At 35.7% G+C, this 21,411-nt stretch overlaps 1 protein-coding gene across 1 annotated transcript in view; it reads right to left on the bottom strand.

Annotated features, from left to right (window-relative positions):
- Positions 1–21,411, bottom strand: part of EYS (eyes shut homolog) — a 1,451,515-nt gene that overhangs the window by 257,421 nt on the left and 1,172,683 nt on the right. The window contains 1 exon segment of the mRNA XM_045543805.1: positions 9,020–9,173. Coding sequence (XP_045399761.1) covers positions 9,020–9,173 — 154 coding nt within the window.

Consider the following 21,411-nt stretch of genomic DNA (forward strand, 5'->3'; position numbering starts at 1 on the left):
CTTCTCCATTGCCAGGGTTCTGCCTTTCAGGCATCCTGAGCCTTCATTTTGAATCAGAATGAACCTGTAAAGATCTATCTTTTTGCTGTATACCCGGGTATACCATATTAGGGGCAGTGTCCTATGTTCTAATGATAGATCATTGAATGGCATTATTGTAGTTATATCTGTTCATGCTGATGCACATCTACACAATGAGCATTTTGGGTTTTGCTGTAATTAGTATTTAGCTGTTCTTCCTAACAGTCACTATTTCTTCAGGTCACTCCTAATAAGAAACAGTGGAACTACATCATTAACATGGGGCACTTAGCTCCCTGGTTACTACAGTGAGGCAAGGGTGGATGTGAGGACATATGTCTAGTTTATCTAAAAACAACATTAGCTTGGTTAGGTACAAGTCAAACCCAAGTGTCTCAGGTTTCATCAGCCATTAAGCACTGGTGGAGCCATGAACCTCAACCAGCTGGAGCGGATGCTGTGGTGTGCTGCCCAGAGTCCCCTGGGAATGGGAAGGGGTACAAAGACCCGGTCCTCTTGGCTCAACTCAGGAAAATAGGAACATCCCAACTCCAGAGCTCCCCTTAGGGGCAGCTGAGAGCTCTGTTGCAAATATTTCCAATTCAATTCTACCTCTTCTCAATCCTGATTCCCTCACTGCCTTCCAGGTGTTCCTAAGAGCACTCCGTAATAAAATTCCTGCATGTAAATCCTCATGGCACAGTCTGCTTCCAAGGAATCTGACCTAAGACACAGTTTTCAAATCTCAGCACTTGAGAACCCACTCTCTTAACTGCAGGAATCACAATTCATTGTAGAATCTCCCTCTTCAGACATTTTTAGGAATCCTCAAAACTTGCTTGCACATGTGTGTCCCCAGTATCAGACTTGCTTATTGGTGTGTTTTTTTTTTTAAATTATTTCTGTATTTTATTTTTCTGACAAATACAGTATGTTCTTTTAGTTGTTTATAAATATGTGTAAATAGTAGTTTACACTTTTATGATAGTTCTTAGCCTTGTTTCTCTAAATATAATGTGATCATTAGTTTAAAAAACTAAAACAATATAGAAATGGAATATATTTTGATGTATTTACCTTATTTGATACATTTTCTTTATTATTTTATTTCAAAATTTTTACGGGGGTACAAATGTTTGGGTCATATCTATTGCATTTGCACCGCTCATGTCAGAGCTACAAGCATGCCTCTCCCATTCAACACTTCATTCGGTTGCAAGAATTGTACACAGAGGTTATACCAAGCCGGAACTGTGTTTCTATCACTTTCTCTGAGGCTTAGGAGGCAAATGAGTTGGAATTGTCCCTCACTCTAATCTCTGCTACTGCACGCTCCTGGGAGGGACGTGTGTCCTTGCCATTACCATGCAGGCAGGAGAATGCTTCTTTGCTATTTTATTCTTTGGAAGAGGGCAAGGGATTCTCAGGGCATGGTTAAGTCCATCTTGTTCCAGTTTTAGGACTGGAAATTTTTCCACTCCAGAAGGTGAGAGCTTTACCTAGGTGTTTAATAAGCTCCTTCGTAAATCAGCAGGTGGAACTGGGTACTATGGCTTTAATGTTAGCATGAAGCACAGTAAATTCCTGTTTTATGGTGATTGGTATAGGGCTTTGTCCTGCAATTTCCTTCCTTTCTTATATTTGTCACATTTTGTCTTTGAGGGGCAGGATTGGAGTTCCCATATTACTGGCAATAAGAATCAGGCCAGCTATTACACAGTTGAAAAGTAAGAGGGACAAGGACAGGATTTTATGTCAAATACCATAAAACAGAAATTTACTGTGTCTCATGATGGCATTAGAATAAATTATCTGAAGAAATATTAAAAGTCATTCTATATTTATTGAGCTAAAACACTTTGGCTCAATACCAGTCACTGTCTATGGAACCAGCTTTTAATTTTAAAGAAAATGAGTAAATCTTTTGAAAAGCTTAAGTTATTCTTAACTGAATTCTATGTGAGGTGGAAAAAATTTCAAAGATGGTAAATTGTAAAACAATTAATATCAATATATATACATCTGCTTTTTGTTCAGTATATTGATGAAGTCATGAGCAAATTCTGGCATAGCTTCCTTGAGCTTCATTTGGAAAGTTATGTGGTTGTCATTTTTTTTTAAATAAATAAGATGGTCTCTATTTTGAGTCCACTAGTGAGAATTATTCTAAAGAAATTAATTAAGATAAATATGCTATCAAAGATTGAGGCCTACCACTAAGAATAGGCTTTAAGGAATTTTCACAGTAAAACATCTTTCCTGGTAGTTGTTTTAAGGCAATAAGCAAATACCCTCTGACCATAATGATATGTCCCAATTAAGGAGAGCTATGGGGCCAACTGAAGTGGGTTAGAAAATATATAAAATATAAATCTATATTTTTAAATCACCACTCCATCATTTAATGAACAAATAATCCTTTGACATTTCCTCATGAATCTTATTTTTCAACATGTTAACTTCTTTAACTGTCCTGTGTGCCAAAGTGTTCTCTGACCCTATCAATTATTGTTTTTCTGCCCAAATTTCTATATATTCAATTTACTCCTAAGTCTTCATTTGTTTCCTATTACCTTCTAATATAACTGTCAAAATTTTGTCTTAAAAGTGATAGACTACACACATTTTAGAATTACAGAGGGAAGGCTTTTAAGGATTGAAGTTCATTTTGCTGTATACTCTGCCACCACACAAGAATAACTCAAACTTCCTTAATAGCCTTTTCTGACAGTTGTAGAAGTTTACCACTAATAATAAAGGATGAAGAGAATCTGAAGCCTTCCTCAGCATACACTGCTGATGCTAAAAAATTTTCTTGCCTTTTATTTTTATTTATTGTGATTCTCTGCATTAGAAATGACAGTGCTTGATATTGATTTGCTGAGGATTTAAACATCCTTTCACCTTGAACTTTATATATTCTCATGATAACTAATTTCTATACAATTTCCTACCTGAGTATGGTGTTATCTATACTTGGATATCTTTGCAGATCCTCTTTTATCTGTTGTCCCCTGAAAAATTCCTAATTGTTCTTCAAAATTGAATTAATTTTTCATTTTGAAAAATCCCCCTTTCTCCTACCTAGTCTTTGTGGTTGCTCTCAGGACTTGAGGGTCAACCAGTTCTCTAGTCTGTTTCTTCACCTCAACACACCAGATGATGAGGAGTTGTGGACCTGAGTTTTCTCTTTTGTAACTGTGTTAATTGCCACTCCATTTTGACAATTAGAACTGAATTGCACAATTAAGAGGGGCAAACATGATGACATAGTCAAATAATCATTTGAAATATGTTTTTTAAACATCAAACTGGCTGGTAGAGTCCACTGCCATATTATATAATAAACATAGTATGTAGACTTGGGTTCACATTCAGGTTATGATGTTTTTGCTTAGAAAGCATCATCCTATTTTTGCATCACTAAGCACCAAACTAATACTTAACTTCTTTGTTTCTCAAGATAACGCGAAAATTTTAGAGACAACTTTATATACTAGCAAAGGACTCTATCAAATATTCCTAAATAGTACAAAAATGTCTTTCAAGTTAGTCTACAAGTTAGTACTTGTAGATCCATAGACATCTTTGAGAGATTTTCTTAAGCTTATTTAATGAAAGACATTTTAGTTTTACAATAAATCTTCACAATTTAATACAAATAAACTGCATTGTAACTTGCTATCCAGCTTATTTTGATGATGTTATGTATAGACATGTTATGTATGGATAGTGTGGATATAGATAAAGGAGCAAGGTTTAGATTTATGTATTTATACACATGTTAATGTATAGTAAAGCATAATATCATCTGTATTTCCCATATAGAGCTCTAGTTTTCCTACATCTCCTCTAAGAAATACCAGATGGAGGAGCTGATGAAAAAGATACAGAAATTAATATTGAAGTGATGAAGTTTGACCTTTTTAAGATGAAAATCTTGCCAAACTTTCCATATTGACATGGTAACATTTTATGAATAAATCTAATATCTTATAGATTTAGCACAGTTCAAAAGTCACCATCTGTTTCAAGAAGTGAAGGTTCTCACTATTACATAGTTTCTTGGCTCCAAGACTAAAGACATGCAATCCATAGCTTATATAATATTAACTTTCAGAAATGTGTGAAAAACTTTTATATATTTTAGAAAATTAGAAACATAAATAACATTTTGAGTTGCGCTCAAAATTATAGCTGTTAATACGTTATCGATATTCTTTCTTCTTACATGTGCTTAGGTAGTCTCCTGCTCATTCTCTGTATAAAGTTAGAGGTTAATACCAGCTAGGCAGCAAGTTCAAGCAGAGAAAATATGTGGAGAAATGTCAAAAAACTGGAATCTAATGTTAAGTAGAGTTGTCCGAGAGACCTTTGACAAATATAGGTATTATAAGAGCAGTTGTTTGTTCCTTTCTTATTTTTCTACAAATTGCTTACTAAAAAACATCTTCATTTGATACAACCAAAATCAATTCTACTCAGAATCCTTCTTACTTCCCATTCTTTTGAGATTACTGAAGGTTTTGCACTATAATACATTTTGTATCTACTTTATTTATCAAATGACTGTGGGAAATGAGCTAATTAAAATGAATAAAAAGTAATCTTCACTGATATACACAAATATCCATGTGTATATGTATGAGGTTTTTATCTCATAGAAATTAAAAGGTCAACAGGAGGTAAAAATCAGTCAAATTACGAAACTCAGCAGCAGTTTTTATTTTGTTTTCTGGACCAAATATTTATAAAGGTAATGTGATAAAAATGCCCACAATGGTTTTTCGTCATGTATGTTTAGGTACTAACAAGGGTTCTTGCGGCCCAACTACTAGAAACTTTTCCAGCCTCCATCCAGTTGATCTTAAACTATGCATTTGTTTACACTGACCTGCTATTATTAACAAAAAGTAGCTAATGGGCATGTGTGGTTCTGGCAGTATTGCAATTCTTGGTCATCATCCCACTTTGGCTACCCTGAGTGTGCTAACCAAAATAAATATATAATTGGATATTACAGTGAGTGTGCCTTTAATAGACATGGATAACTTTACACCTCTGGATAAATCTTTGAGGAAATGTTGTTAGGTGTGTGGGATGGTGGAATCTAAGGAAGGTAGATCAGGCTGTGTGGTTTTAAAACATGCAAATAACACAGTAAATCACCCGGAGGAAAGGACATAGGGCTTTTTCGAGAACAAAATACTGGGTAAAGAGTCAGCTCTTGTGGAAAACAGACACTAAAGGTGCCAGAAAATTTTAAACTTTAGAAACTTTAAAAAGTATATATATAGTACGACAATTTTTCTGAACTTCCCCAAAAGAGAATAACCCTTGTGAAAACCAATAGCTCTCTCTATGTGATCCCTTTCAAAATTCGTTGGAATGAAAGACAAACTGTGCATGAGTATGAATTACAATGTATCTGTAGAACTGTGATCTCTGCTCTATTTCATTTAAGAAGAACTTCTATCTTGATACTGAATTGACCTCAATCACTACAAGTGGCTTATTCAAGTTTGTTCTACTTCTGTCTTCTATCCTACAGATATAATGTGGATTTAGTAGGAGGAAATACTGGCTATTAACAAAATTAAAAAATAGTGGCTAAAAACAAAATAAAAAAAAAAAGCCATTCTTTACCTGTTTACCTTATGGCTCATCCCATTAATTTTTGAAAATTAAGTTCTTATCAATCATGCCATATTATTATTGTCAAGAACCTCTTAAATATGGAAGAAATTGCATCAACATTCGTATTATTAAAAAGGAGCCTAATTCACATGCTTGTTTGAGAGAAATTTATTCTGAATTTATATAGCAAGAGTCCTGTTAGTGAGAATTGGGATATTTGGAAAGAGCTGTACAAAAGACCTTTTTAATTCTAAATTTTGCCCAGTTAATGATAGAGGAGTAAGCGTGAACACATGAGACAGAGAGAGAGGGTGGCATCAACACTTGGGTAGATGGAGATAAAGCAAAGGCAATCACAGATCAAAGGACATGAGCAAAGAGCAGAAATCAGAAGCCTCAATCTGTGTGTCTATCTCCATTTTCTCTGCCCTCTGGCAAGAATCTTCTTTCTTGTATATTGTGTCTTATTGCTACAAACTTTTGAGAGACTTCTTTATGTTCTCAATTTTTTCTTTATTTTCCTATGTATTAATACCTTCTACTCAATTAATAATTCCAATCAACAATTAAATATGCTCCAATCTCTTTCATCTTACCTTTTTTTCTCTTGGTTCCTCACCTCCCTCTAGTTACCACCTTACTTCTTTTTACAGCTTCACATTAAAATTTCTTCAAAGAGCTGTCTAAACTTATTATCTCAATTTTCTTCAATCTGGATTCTCATTCTATCTCATTACAATGAAATCTTCAGGTCATGGCATGATGTGGAAAGTTCTGTGGACTATTAGAGCATTTGATAAACTTTCCCATTGCCTTCCCTGATATTCCATTCCTTTTGCTTGCTGCTTCTGCGATCACTCCTTGTCAGATTCATTTACAGTTTCAACTTCCACTACAAGTCATTAAATGTGAGCTCCTCAAGACTCAGTCCCAGGTAATTCTTTCTACTCTATACCCTTTATCCACGCCTATGGTTTCAGTTACCATTTGCACACTGACATCTCTTAAATTTATATTTCCCATCCAGACCTCTCCTCTGACCTCTACATTCATATATTCAATTGAAAAGTCTGCTTTCTGTTTCAAAGACACCTTAACCTCTGTATGCTCAAGAACTAACGATCTTCTCTATCAAACCTGCTCTTGTGTTGTTTACTATCTCAGTGAACGATAAGATCTCCTATCCAGTTGCACATCAGGAAGTGAGTATTTGTTTTTGACACCTCTACTTTTGCTTCTAATATTCAATCAGTCATACTTTTAATCCTAATTATGTCTTAAGTGTGTCAGTTTCTCTCTGACAACATAGTAGAACAAGCTACCATTATGTCTTACTTGGGCATATGATACACATCTAATTGGCCCCCCTGCAGTTACTCCTTAACATAGCTACAAGGCTGGACAGCATTTGCTAACTGATGACCTTTCAAACTGTGTCTTCCATGACTAAACCACCCTCTTCTGCTTCTCTGTTCTAAACACAGGGGCCTATTCATTCTCTGAATATACTATGGTTCTTTCCACCAAAGGATCTTTTCACATACTTTTCCCTCTGCTTGAAGCTCATGACCCCTGCTTTGCCTGTTTGTTGTTCTTTTACCAAGTTCACCTCTATTCATTTCCGAAGAACTTCCTTGGTCTCTCTAGCATAGGCCAAGACACTTTGTGACTTTTTCTTCCTGTATTGTGTTTCTTTCATCTACAACACATCTCAAATTTTAATTATTCCCTCATCAGTGTGACTGTTTGTCAATCTGCCTCACTAAACTGTATACACATGTGAGTTATGATTTTATCTGTTTTGGCTTACCATTGAATTCTAGGAACTTGGTATAGTGCTAGAAATATAATAGGAATCATTTATTAAATGAGTACATGAAATTAAACATAGAATAAAGACAGAAGAGACACAAAGAAAAATAAGAAGCAAAAATTAAGACACATTGAAAGAGTCCTTAGCAGATGGACACTCACAAATTTTTAATTAATGATATATAATATGCAATGTAGTCCTTGGGTCAGCCTATTGTCACCTTGAGCTCTTATAGGATATTGCCTATAAGACAAAGCAGATTTGCACTTTTGCATCAGTAGAGATATCTCCTTTTTACTTTCTAAAAGTTTAATACAATTAATCCAAAGTCTTAGAAAGAAAGTCTTTGATTTTCAGTTTTATTGGAAGCATCAATTTCTTTTTTACAGGATGCTTTCAATTTGAGGCTATCTAAGAATCTGAGTGGTTTGAGGACTGCTCAATTAGGTTATTATTACTTAAAGATAAACAGGAAAATTATTCCTCAAGGAAAATGTGACCATAAATAGAAATTACTTCATATATAATTGAATGTGCCATTGTTTGTATAAAATTATGACATTGTATAAAATGATGGTCTTATCAATAGAAATCCTTTTTAAATAGCTTTCTAAGTTATTCAATTTCTTATCTGGTTCTTTTATGCGATCAATAGCAAACACTTGGAAGGGAGATAGATGGTTGAAATATGAGTTGTCCATTGCTCTGAAAGAGTTTGTATAGAACTCAGTGTTCCAAAGGGTATACCTGATTTAAGAATAATAATTTCATTACCTTAGAGTAATTTCACTGCCTTCTTGTTATAATCTACTGAATTGCCCAGCCCAGACACCCTCATTTCTTCCTTCATTCAGACATTTACTGAGTGTCTCTTCTTTGTCCCATGCCCTGTTAAGTGCATGGAGTAACTTTGGAGACAGTTATTATAAGATTGCCATACTGATGAATTATTTGAAATTCTTGGCTGCTACACGTAAATTTTGTTCAGTAACGTCCTTGGGATGTAACCATCATATTTAGTCATTTCTGTCTCCTGGTATTTTAAAATTCTGAAGCATAAACTATAATTTAAAGACTGCTTTCCAAAAATTTATATAATCAAGAAAGACGTTTCCATTTGATATTCAATAGGTTTTTCTTTTCTACTGGGTTTTCTTTTTCTGTGTGGAGTCAGTGGCTCCCCACCCACCCTACCTCAATTCCTAGCAGCTGTACTCTTTTTACTCAATAAATATTTTGTTGAATAATTAAACTAGATCTTAATTTCAATAGAACCACTTGAAGCTTTGATCTATGTGCTTGAACCATAATAGTTTCAAGTAAATTGATTTATTGTATGTACAATTTGATTGCCAAAGGATAGCTCAGTTTATATTTTACTCCACCAAATCCAAAAAAGAAGCAAAAAATAAAAAAGTAAGCAAAAGCAAAATAATTTTCAGATGGATTTTTTTCCATATTTGGGTGGCTATTGCACATATAAATAACATTTAAAAAATAGAGCTCAGTACTACAGTTCAAATAACTACTGTGGAATATGGTACTTACCGTACTGTGATAGGGATGAATGCATTTGTGTTAATGCTGTAATTAGCAGAAAGAGTCAAGATATTTCGAGAACTTCCACATCCATATTTAACTGTGGGCCTTCCTTCCACAAGATATAAATGAAGAAACTGTCTTCCAAAATTATTCTCACCACCTTTGAGAACAAACAATATACCAGTAATTAATGGAGATTTATATTTTATTCAATAAGAATCACTCATTCAACAAACACAATTTTTATCCTCAAAGAGTAATGATTAAGTGGGATGGTAAGAGTGTTGTTAGATAATTATTCAATGTAGTAAGTACCATATTAGAAATATACATTTTTTCCACAGGCTGAGGATAGCATGGTATTAACAACATTTAACTTCTGACTCTGTTGCCTAGTAGCTAGACATTCTTAATTATTTTAACCTTAGTTTCCTCATATGTTAAAATGGGATAATGAAAGCAACTAAGTACTATACTAGAACTACTGTGTTAATTAAATTAAATAATAAATGGAAAGTTCCTGGTACATATTGAATATTCAATAACTTGTACTTATTATCATTATTATTATTGAATGTAATGTATAAATGTTATTTTCTATTTCTCATTTCTTAAAATTATTTATATTTTAATTACTAATATATGTCTTTCATAAAAATTGGAATGATAGAAAAATGTACAAAGAAAAAAAGAAATATTTCTTTTTTCCCCAATTCATTATCCCATTTCAAGATATTCTTTTTTATCACCTATCCATATATAAATATTTACATATCCCATTTTATTTTTGAAAGTGAGATCATACTTTATTCACAAATTCATGAATAGCTTTAGTCAGCTTTTTCTTTCCACTTAACAATGAATTTTAGACATCTGCTCCTGTAAGTTCATAGAGCTCTCTTTTTATTAATAACTTTCTTAATTGAAGTATAAGTCATACAAAAAAATCACACAAATTGTAAGCATGTAGCTTGGTGAGTTATCAGAAAGTGAACTCACTCATGTAAACACCATCCAAGTTAAGAAAAAAAACCATTTTCCTACCAATCACTACTCCTTTCTTTTCGCCACAAAAAGTAACCACTATCCTGATGTTTAGCAGCTATGGTTAGTTTTGGTTGATTTTAATCTTCATATTAGTGGAATCATATGTATGTATCCTTTTTGTCTGCAATGGTCCTCCCTTACCACAGTTCCAAAGTTGGTGAGTACAATACAATAAGATATTTTGAGAAAGAGAGAGAGAGAGCGTGCCAAATTCACATAATTTTTATTACAGTATAAAGTTATTATTTTATTTTATTATTAGTCATTGTTATTAATCTCTCACTATGACTAATTTATAAATTAACCTTTATCACCATAGGTATGTATGCTTAGGAAAAAACATAATATAGATAGGGTTAGGTATTATCTGTGGTTTCAGGCATCCACTAAGGGTCTTGGAGCATATCCCCCACAGATAAAGGGGGACTATTGTATTTGTGTCTGCTTCATATTATGTTTGAGAGACAGCATTTATGCTACAGTTCATTCTTTCCATTGCTTTATAAAATTCCATCAATATTTACAATTCAGTTTTCCTTCTACTGTAGATGGCCATTTCCCCTGTAGTTTTTCACTATTGTGAATAATGCTGCTATGACAATCTTATATGTGTCTTTCATGTTAAAATGCACACATGTCTGTTGTGTATATACCTAGGAGTTGAATTGCTCTGTCAGAAAGTATAAATATGATGAACTTTAGTAGGTATTGTCAGTTTTTCCAAATGATTATTTATATCAACTCCTTACCAGCAGAGTACAAGAGTCCAGCTGATCCACATCCTTACTATCACTTGGTATTGGGCACCTGGTAGATGGCGATGATTCTGTGTTTATTACAGCTTTAACTTTTATTTTTCTGATTACTGGTGAAATTGAACATAGTCTCACATTTACTGCCTATTTACATATCCTCTTTTGTGAAATGTCAGTTTGTATTTCTTGTCCATATTTGGTTGTTTATTTTTCCTTATTAGATGCAAGCTGTTTGTCAACTACATGTATTGGAATTCTTCAGTTCTATAGATTGACTTGGCAATCTCTTAAGGGTGAGTTTTGATGAACATATATTCTTAATTTCAGTGTAAGGCAATTTCTGAACCATTTCCTTCATAGTTTTGATTCATCCTTTTTGTGTCTAAAGAAATCTTTGCCTTCCACAAATTCATAAAGTCATTCTCCTATATTATCTTTGGTAAACTTTACTTAAGATCTACACTCCACCTGGGATTGATTTTTCTATGCAATGTTAAGAATGGGATGGTGGTAAACTGAATAATGTCCCCCCAAGACACTCACGTTCTAATTGCTGTTAGCTGGGAATGTTACCTTGTACTACAAAAGAGACTTTGCAGATGCAATTAAATTAAGGAGCATAAGATGGAAAGATTACCCTGAACGATCTGAGTGGGCCCTAAATATAGTCACAAGTGTCCTTATAAGAGTGAGGAAGGGGGAGATTTGACGACAGATGAGGATAAGGCTGTGTGACTACAGGAGCAGAGACTGGAGTGAGGCAGCCACGAGCCACAGAATGCCAACAGTCACCTGAAGCTGGAAGAGGCAAAGATTCTCCTCTGGACCCTCCAGAAGGAGCCAGCCCTGCGGACAACTTAATTTTAGCCCCATAAGACTTACAGGTGCTTTGAACTTGTGACCTTCAGAACTGTAAGAGAATACATTTCAATTTCAATCTCTGTTTTAGAAAACCAATATGGAGGTCAATTTTTATTTTTTCCATTTTGGTTTCTAATTGATTCAAATCAGCAATATAAATAATTCTTCTGATGTATATACTGAATTCTCAGATATTTGTGGAATATATATTTTTAATATTTTTATATTTCCCTATTCCCTACTTCTTTTATTTCTTCATGTCAGTTCATGTATGTATGTATTTATGATAATGACATTGTTATTTTTGTATTCAAGTAATAGAAAAAACACTAATAACAGCATCTTAAATTTCTCCAAAATTACAACCCTCAGAAATGGCCAGGATTAACATTCATCAAATACCTCTACAGATACAAAGATTGATAGATGGATAGATATGTAGAAAAAGATTTCTTTATAAGAGCAGGATCCTACTGTGTATGTATTTTAAAATGAAAATTATATTAAATGAAGAGTTCTCGAACTCTTAGATCTAAGGGCCCCTTTATACCCTGAAAATCTATTGAGAAACTCTAAAGAACTTTTGTTTGTATAATATGCCTCTTTTGATTTACTGAATAGAGTTTTAAAACTGAGAAATTTTTCAAATATTTATTAATTAGTTCATTTAAAAATCCTATTACATGTTACCTAAATAATATATTTTGTGAAAAGTAATTATATTTGTTGAAACAAAAAATATCTGAGAGGAGCAGTATTATTCTATAATTTTGCAAATATCTTTAATGTGAACCCTATTAGGAAACAGCTGGATTCTCATATCTACTTCTGTATTCCATTTTTGTTGTAGATTTTTGCTGTGGTTGAAGTATAGGAAGGCAAGCCTCATACAGAAATGTAGTTGGAAAGGGAGGACTATTTTAATCTCATTTTCAAATATACACAAACTGGATAAATGGTAGTTTCTTAAAGTTTAGTTGCAGTGTGGAATCTAAAACTATATTAATGATCTTTGCACACTTTGTTACATTAAAAACCCATTGATCCTTCTTGCACTTTGAGTGGATATTTTACCCATGCATGATTTTCTAAAATGATTCATTGATCATTTGAAAAATATTGGTTCACTGAGTTTTGCAGGTTTTTCAAATATTGAAACATTTTATTATATAATATAAAAAATCAAATTCATTAATATTACCACTGAAATCATCAGAAAGTGTTAGGAAGCTCTCAAGTTCATTATGGAGAATGTAGATTTTTCCAAACTTCTCATTTTTCTTTGGAAGTTTGAGTTCTATGATTGGCAACATAACACTGTTAGTTATTTTCCTTGAAGTAATAGGCTTATTTCATTAATTTTTGAGAAAATAGTTGCCAGGTACTCAAGTTTGTTAGTTATTTTTCAAGTCATGTTTTCATAGTGGCTAATTTCACTGGCAACTCAGATAACTGTACAAGTACTTTTCCTCAAGGCAGCTATTATACTTTAGTATGTAGCTGACTTTCTTAATGTGTACTTCCCACTTTGTACACAGACTATTAAAAAAACTGTATACTCAAGGGTTAAGAGTTAATAAAATTAGTACATTTTATTTCTAAGGACATTCTTAAGTGTGCTTTTTTGCATTGAGTGCCTAGTGGAGAAGAATACAAGAACTGCTAGTACAATTCGGTGCTGCTGCCTCAACGTTAAGATGCCAACAGTTTTACTCACTATGACTTTTGCAACATGAGTGCAAATGTCAACCCAGTGATTTTGACCTTATGGACATCTGAAGGGGTTTTAGAGATCCCTCCGGGGTCTGTGGATATGGTTGGAATATCTCTGTGTTAGAACTTACCTCAACTTAAAAGGAAAAAAAAAAAAAAAGAAACCAGAGCGAGACTAAAGTTATTGCTCAACCTTAGATATAATAAATAAGTGTTTCTTTAACACCTCAGCAAGCATGTAAAGAAACCTAGGTTATCTCTTCCCCTTACCTCAGGCCCTAGGAGGGTGGATTACAAGCAACACACAGTCTCAAAGAATGGTTCAGAGAAAGGTGTCGGGAAAAATTATGAAAGACTTTGAAATGAGAAAAAAAGTTACCTTGCTTATCCATTCAGGTTCTCTGCACCTTTATTTGTCCTTGAGTGATTTAACAACTCTGTAAGTTGTAGAAAACTAATAATAATTTAAATGATTCCTGAAATGTATATTAATTGTGTCTGGTGAAAAGCAATTGATTATTACCCTGGAGGTAGACCTATTTTTCCTCTATTTATAAATTTACTTCAGAATTCTTTATTATGTATATATATGTCTGTTCCTTGAATTTTTTTCAACTATTGTAATATCTTACCAGTTCCTTCACTAATAGCTAAATAAAATCTTTGATGTGCTGATTTTATATACCCCTTTAAAAACTATCTTTTAACAAAGGAAAATAAGGTAATTCTAGTTTTTGAAGTTATGATGGCTATCAGGAGGAATGATTCATGTTATATCACAACAAATAAAACCCAAACCAACTCCAAGGGGGAAATTTGTATAGTACAAATGGGGTCCCCTGGTGTTAGACAACATAGCAGTCAAACTGGACAAAGATATTCACATTGAGAATGACTAAGATGGAGAAGAAAGGAAGAATTCAAAATAGTTGAAAAGTCAGATAAGGATGGGACATGAGAAATCCAAGGAGCAGAAGCATATTTCCCATTAGTGCTTCAAGTTGTAGAATTTACTGAGAATGTAAGTTCAGTAAGAGAGCAACACAAAGTGAAATCTAATAATACAAAATTGACTAAGTCAATATTGCAGAGGAAACAAATTGAACAAAATAACAGCACTGAAGATTTGATAATAAGTTGGACCAACAAAAAGCATAATAAACATGATTGAAAATCACTCACTGGAAGTTCTCCTATATGTCTTATTCTAGGACCCACTCAGCCGATCCATGTTCTCATCACACTCTGAGGACTTCAGCACTACAATACCCTAAACGAGCCCAGTGGCTGGCAGAGGGCAATGCAGCTTTACCTTTTCTGCATTTCTTGAGATCCGTTAGCAAATGTTTCTTTTTCTTTCTTTCTTTTTGTTTTTGGCTTTTACTTTTTAGTGTTTTTCCTTATTTTTCCAATGGCTTCCTATTCAATTTCTCGGGCTGCTTTTCTCTGAATTTGAGAGTACAGTTAAGAATTTTTAGTATTATTTTTGTCTCTTCTTTTTACTGGGGTGAGGGTGGGGGTGGGGGTGGTTGGGAGGCAACGGGAGCACATTTAGAAACACAAAACTGTGCACCAGCATCTTGTGTTTTCTCTCCGTGTATCCATAAAAGGTTATATCATAAAATGACATAAGGTTGTTCTTCTTTCTTGCATTGTTGGCTTGTTCTCCACTCTCAAGCCTTTGAAAATGGGGAGGGTGTTAAGCACTAAGGGACAATCTGTTATCCTGCTCCATTCACCATTTTTACTCAGAAGTTTTCTAATTCTTAATATTTTTGTAAAGTTCTTTATGTTATCATTTCAGACTCATATTTTTGAGATAAGATTAAAAATACAACATATAGAGTAGGGGGAAACAAAGCAGCTGAACATTTAGGTCAAGCTGTTGTACCATATGCACCATGTTTGTTTTTCAAAACTTCAAAAACTGAATTTTAAAGATTGATTATACACATTCAACAAGATGTATGTAGTACCATGCAAGAATGAGTTCTTTTTAAAGGAAGCTCAGCCACTAAAATTGATGACAGAAATGAATAGTCTTATGCAAGCATACCAACATCCCATTATGAACCGTAGCTGCCTTGTCATACAGTACAAATAAGGCTGTTTTAATAAAAATAATAGGAATGAAAATGGAAATAAACAATTAAGCTTAGTTTTCCCCATAGTCTGCTATATATGAACAGGTTTTGATTTATCATATTGATTTGTTCTATTAATAAGCAATTTGTAGTTTTATATAATACCACTTTTAAAGGAGCTCAAACTGTTTTGCAAATAATGTGTGACAGTGGGTGGGAAAATGGAGAACCCGTGGCTACTGATACATTTACATGATTTAATAACAAATTAATCACTTCAGAGAATATAAGGCATATTGTTTGATTGATTGACTTTTTCTCTCTCAAATCAATTGATTTTGTATTATGTAAACTGAGATTCTGTATGTAGAGAAAAGCGAAGAGTAAACATTCAGGAGGAAATATTTGGTTTTCACAAACAGTATTAAAGACATTTTCAAACACAATCATGATGAATAGTATTTGATTTTAGAACTGAAAAATTAGTGGCAATTGGTAAAAAGAGAAAAAAATACATAATTTTCAAAATAGAAATACTGAAGAAAATTATAAGTAATGACTATTCTTAGAAAAACGTGTATTTTTATATGAAATTTTATGTGTGGAATAATCCATATCCATATTAACTTTACTTAAACATTGCTCATTGAACCCAAAGACATCAAGCAAATGTGAATCTGCCTCTCTCTCTCTCTCTCTCTCTCTCTCTGTATATATATATCAGACGCTAAAAGAAGTGTCTTTTTCCCCATAATGTTCCAATTTGTGCTACCTTTAGACAGGACTTGAAAGCTCTAGAAGAGCTCATTATTAAGCCATTGAAAGAAAGTCATTCTGTTGTTTCACCGAAAAGATGCTTGATGATCCATTAGAGGAGAAGTGTGAACTTATCTTTTTCTTGAAATAGTTCTTTATGCTTTTAGGCTGTGTGGTAATTTTTACAGTAAGTCACCTATAAAAGGTATTGATGTTTTTCTCAATGTTTTATCCAGATGATATTTTGAAACTTTATAAAATCTCTACTTCTCAAATTTTATTTTTCCTAATGAAATCATTGTGTCTACTGATTTATGAATTATTAAGTATAAAAATGCTGCTTAAAACAATGAATGGTAATTACAGTATTCCTCTCAAAGCAATAGACTCCAGTAGCTAAATTTCTTAGCCTTTTAGAGAGATAATCCCAACAAGTTAGAGTCTAATATATACAAATATATATCTACATATAATTTATCTCATAAGAAAGAATAATAATGAAATAAATATCACATAGAGGGGGAAACAATGATACCCTAGACAACCTTTTTACAATTTTAGTTTGCTTGGATATTGAATTGGGCTATAGATTTGAAATTTCTAAACATGGATACTTCATCAGTTCACTGAAATATTGAAGATATTTATTATTTATATGGTACCACTTCCATTAAAAATGAGTATTTTTCTCTGTTTGAGCTATTGTAATGAATGCTTTAAACATTAAGTGATAATTTGATTTGAGATCATTTATAAGTAACATTCAGAAGAGATTCATTGGTTATCAGTTAGTATTAAAATAAATTCCAATATCATTCTTTATCATCATTAATAGTGATGAGTACAGAAAATACATTTATCAAGTCAAATACCTAGACGTCGGGGGAAGCCAAGATGGCCCACTAGAGACAAAGCTGTCGGACTGTCCAGCAGAAGAGTTGAGGATTGGACTGAGGAGAGCAGAGAGTGATTACTGCTTGGAAGTGGACTTTAGGGACAGACACCAGTGGAGTCCAGGAGCACCACCGGGAAGAACTGAGCAGCTGAGAAAGAAGAAGATAGAAGGGAGTAATCCACTAATTCCAGGGAGTTCCAGAGCCCAGGGAAAGGGTAAGGGTTTCCCCGGGGAGTGGGGGAGGGGTGCTCAGGCCAGCAACGGGGGGGAGTGCCACAAGAGACCAGAGAGTTGGCATCCCTGCATCTGGATGCCTCCTCTGTACCTCCTCCATTCCTGGCATCCCAACAAGTAATTTTGGCTCAAGCTGCTCATAGCCTTGTGGGCCGCGCCCACTCTGTAGCAACCTCCAAACTGCCTTGCACTGAGTGACTTGGCTCCCAACTAGCGTGCACTCCCAGCTGAGCCTGCCTTGGGCAACGGGAGCGCACTCCCAGAGCGCATTCCCAGCCCAGCCTGCCTCGGGTCGGCAGGCTCAGAGAGGAAGGTGGAAGGGTGTCCCCAGCAACTCGAGAGTGGTGCAGGAAGTCCACAATCCTTTCCCCAAAACGTAGCAGCTACTAGAGTTCTGTGTGCTGAGTGACCTGCTTTCAGCGCTGGGGGTGTGTTTCCACCTTCTGCCAGCAGGGCAACCTCAGTTTGTGATCTTCCTGCCAGTAGGCATTTGGCGCATTCATTCCGCTGCTGATGGTGCGGATGGCAGGGTGGGGAGCTGTAGGCGAGAGATCCTGGTTCTAAGGTAGGTGGAAAGGGAAAGCCTGTGCCCATTGGGAGGATATGGAGGAGCACGAGAAAGCAGGATTCTGTGGGTAAGCCCCATCTCCCCCTCCCCCTGGAGAACTACCATATTGAAGTTTGCTGCACCACTGTGGCTCAATTTGCATAAGTACTGGTTCCCATGGCAATGGAAAGCCTCAGGTGCTGCAGGCTGAATCTGAGCAGCTGCCCCCACCCCCACTCATTTCAATAGGCAGTTCAGCTTGCACCAAGAGTTCCTTGAGCTGCCAGTATTCCCCCTGTGGGAGTGTCCCCTGTGGGAGACTTCTGGGGAGAGAGAGGACCACCTGCCTTGCCTTGGGGTCCAGTGGCAGAAAAGGGGCGCACAATTGGAGATCACCACATCTGCCAGCAACATGCGGAGATGCACACCGGCGGGCCAGACACATGAACTGTGGGGAAGCTCGAGAGCCCATCTTGGGGAGAGAGGAAACATTAGTGAACCAATTGGAGGGGAAAGTGCCGGGTTTATGGACAAGGAGAGAAAAACCTGGCTAGCGCCTTAGCAATCACACAAATAGGCCCCTTCCATCAGGAGTGGCTTTCCAAGCTTGGAGAGATAGCCCTGAACTCCATATTCCGGATCCCCCTAGGGGCTCGGTAACCAACCACTGAGCACCATAGAAGCCCACAAACCCAGGCTGTCCACCCCAGGTACGATCTATCTTGCTCCTCCCCCCCACCTCAGGGGGAGCAGGATCCAAGCAACCCCTGGGAGCTACAAGGCCCCTCCCAAAGCTTGGGGCATTCGTATACCCCACCTGGGGGACCAGAGCCTACCACGGGCATAATAGATTACCTCAGTAACTGGCTCCTCCATGCAAACTACAATCAATGACAGTGGGAACAACTCCACAGCTAAACATAGTACCTTCCACCTCAAGCTATTAGGGAGCAGTGAATTCATACCCACAAATACAATCCACCAGCTTGGAGCTTCAGCTGGGGGACCAAACTGAAGGTGAAGGCAACAGGTCAAAGGTAACCCAAGAGGTTCATCAAACTTGCTAAAACTTCCCTAAGGCAATTCAGGACCAGTATTCCTCTACCTGACACTGTTAGGGAACAACCCTTGGGGACTTAGACACAGGGCCATAAACCAGCCCAAGGACCCCCAGCTAAACCAAGAGGCCAGATGACAAAAAAATCAGTAAAAGAACTCAGGAAACATGAAAAATCAGAGTGATAAGTCACCCCCCAAAAGAAATCATTAGCTCCTCAGCAATAGATACCAACTTAAATGAAATGGTTAAAATGACAGATGAAGAATTTCCACTACAGATTATAAGAAAGCTCAGTGAAATTCAAGAGAAAATAGAAACCCAACACAAAAAAGCCACAAAAACAATGCAGGAAATGAATGAAAAATTCTCTAAATAAATCAATGTATTACTGAAAAACCAAACAGAAATTCTGGAAATGAAAGATGCATTCAAGGATTACAAAACACAGTGGGAAGCTTTAAGAATGGGCTGGATCATACAGAAGAAAGAATCTCAAAGCTCGAAGATAATACCTATGAGCTAAACAAATCAATCAAAGAGAAAGAACACAGAAACAAGAAGCATGAACAAAGCATACAAGAAATAGGGGATTTTGCAAAGAGGTCAAACATAAGAATCATGGGCATCCCTGAGAGCGAAGAAGGAAATACACAAGGGCCGAAAAATCTGTTTGAAGAAATAACTGAGGCAAATTTCCCTGGCCTAGCCAGAATTCTAGATATCCAGGTACAAGAAGCACACAGGACTCTTGGGAGACTCAATGTGGAAAGACAATTGCCACATCACATAGTTATTAGGCTGGCCAAAGTAGATACGAAAGAGGCACTCCTTTGAGCAGTAAAGTGAAAACAACAGGCAACCTACAAATGAAAACCTACAGACTAACTGCAGATTTCTCAACTGAAACCTTATAAGGCAGAAGGAACTGGGGACCTACCCTCAGTCTTCTAAAACAGAATAATGCCAGCCTAGAATTTTTTATTCTGCAAAATTAAGCTTCTTATATGAGGGAGAAATAAAGACTTTCCTAGACTAGCAATCGCTGATGGAATTTACAAAGACCAGACCTGCCCTGCAGGGAGTAGTCAGACCTGCATTATACACTGACCAGTGCAATAGACACCCACCAGTGTAAAATGAACCCAAAAGCTAAAGTCCAGAACCCTGATTCCACAATGGCTTGAGAGGTAAAACAAAACAATAAGAGTCCACCCAAGAGGATGAACAGAAATGCACCCCAACTATCAATCCTCTCAACAAATGTGAATGACTTGCATTGCCCACTGAAGAGACATAGGCTGGCTGAATGGATAAAAAAATACAAGCCAAGTATCTCTTGTTTCTAGGAAATACATCTTACCAGCAAGGACTCATTCAGACTTGAGGCAAAGGGATGGAAAACAATTTTCCATGCAAATAAAAACCAAAGCCAATGTAGTAATTCTTATATCAGGTAACATTAAAGCAACAAAAGTAAAGAAAGACAAAGACAGTCACTATATAGTGGTGGAGGGAAAAATTCAACAAGATGACTTAATCCCAAATATTTATGCACCCAATACAGGGGTGCCCAGATACATAAAGCAAATCCTGCTTGATCTAAACAAAATTGTAAACAGCAATGTAATAACAGCCAGGGACTTCAACACCCAACTGACAGAACTGGACAGATTCTCCAAACAGAAAATAAGCAAAAAAAAACAATGGACTTAAACAGAACTCTAGAACAAATGGGCCTAACAGACATCTACAGAACATTCTACCCAGATAACAATGATCCTCTCAATAGATGCAGAAAAAACATTTTACAAAATTCAGCATCCTTTTATGATAAGAACTCTTAACAAAATAGGTATAGAGGGGTCATACCTCAAAATTATTACAGCCATATATGACAAACCCATGGCCAACATCATACCGGATGGAGAAAAATTGAAAACATTCCCACTTAGAACTGGAACCAGACTGGAACCACTGTCTCCACTTCTATTCAGCATAGTTCTTGAAGTCCTTGCCAGAGCAATCAGACAAGAGAAGGGAATCATGGTATACACATAGGGGCAGAGGAGATCAAACTATTGCTCTTTGATGATGATATTACCTTATATTTTGAAAAACCCAAAGATTCAACCAAGAGACTCCTGGAATAGATAAATGGATTCAGCAAAGTCTCAGGATACAAAATCAATGCACACAAGTCAGTAGCTTTCATATATTCCAATAACAGTCAAGCCAAGAATCAAATTAAAGACACAATATCTTTCACAATAGCATCAAAGAAAATTAAATATTTTGGAATATATTTAACTAAGGAGGTGAGAGACCTGTATAGGGAGAACTACAAGACACTGAAATTGCAGAGGATATGAACAGTTGGAAAACACTACCATGCTCATGGATCAGCAGAATCAATGTTATTAAGTTGTCTATATTACCTAGAATGATC

Source organism: Lemur catta, chromosome 2 (genome assembly GCF_020740605.2).
Source record: "Lemur catta isolate mLemCat1 chromosome 2, mLemCat1.pri, whole genome shotgun sequence".
In the NCBI taxonomy this organism is placed as follows: domain Eukaryota; kingdom Metazoa; phylum Chordata; class Mammalia; order Primates; family Lemuridae; genus Lemur; species Lemur catta.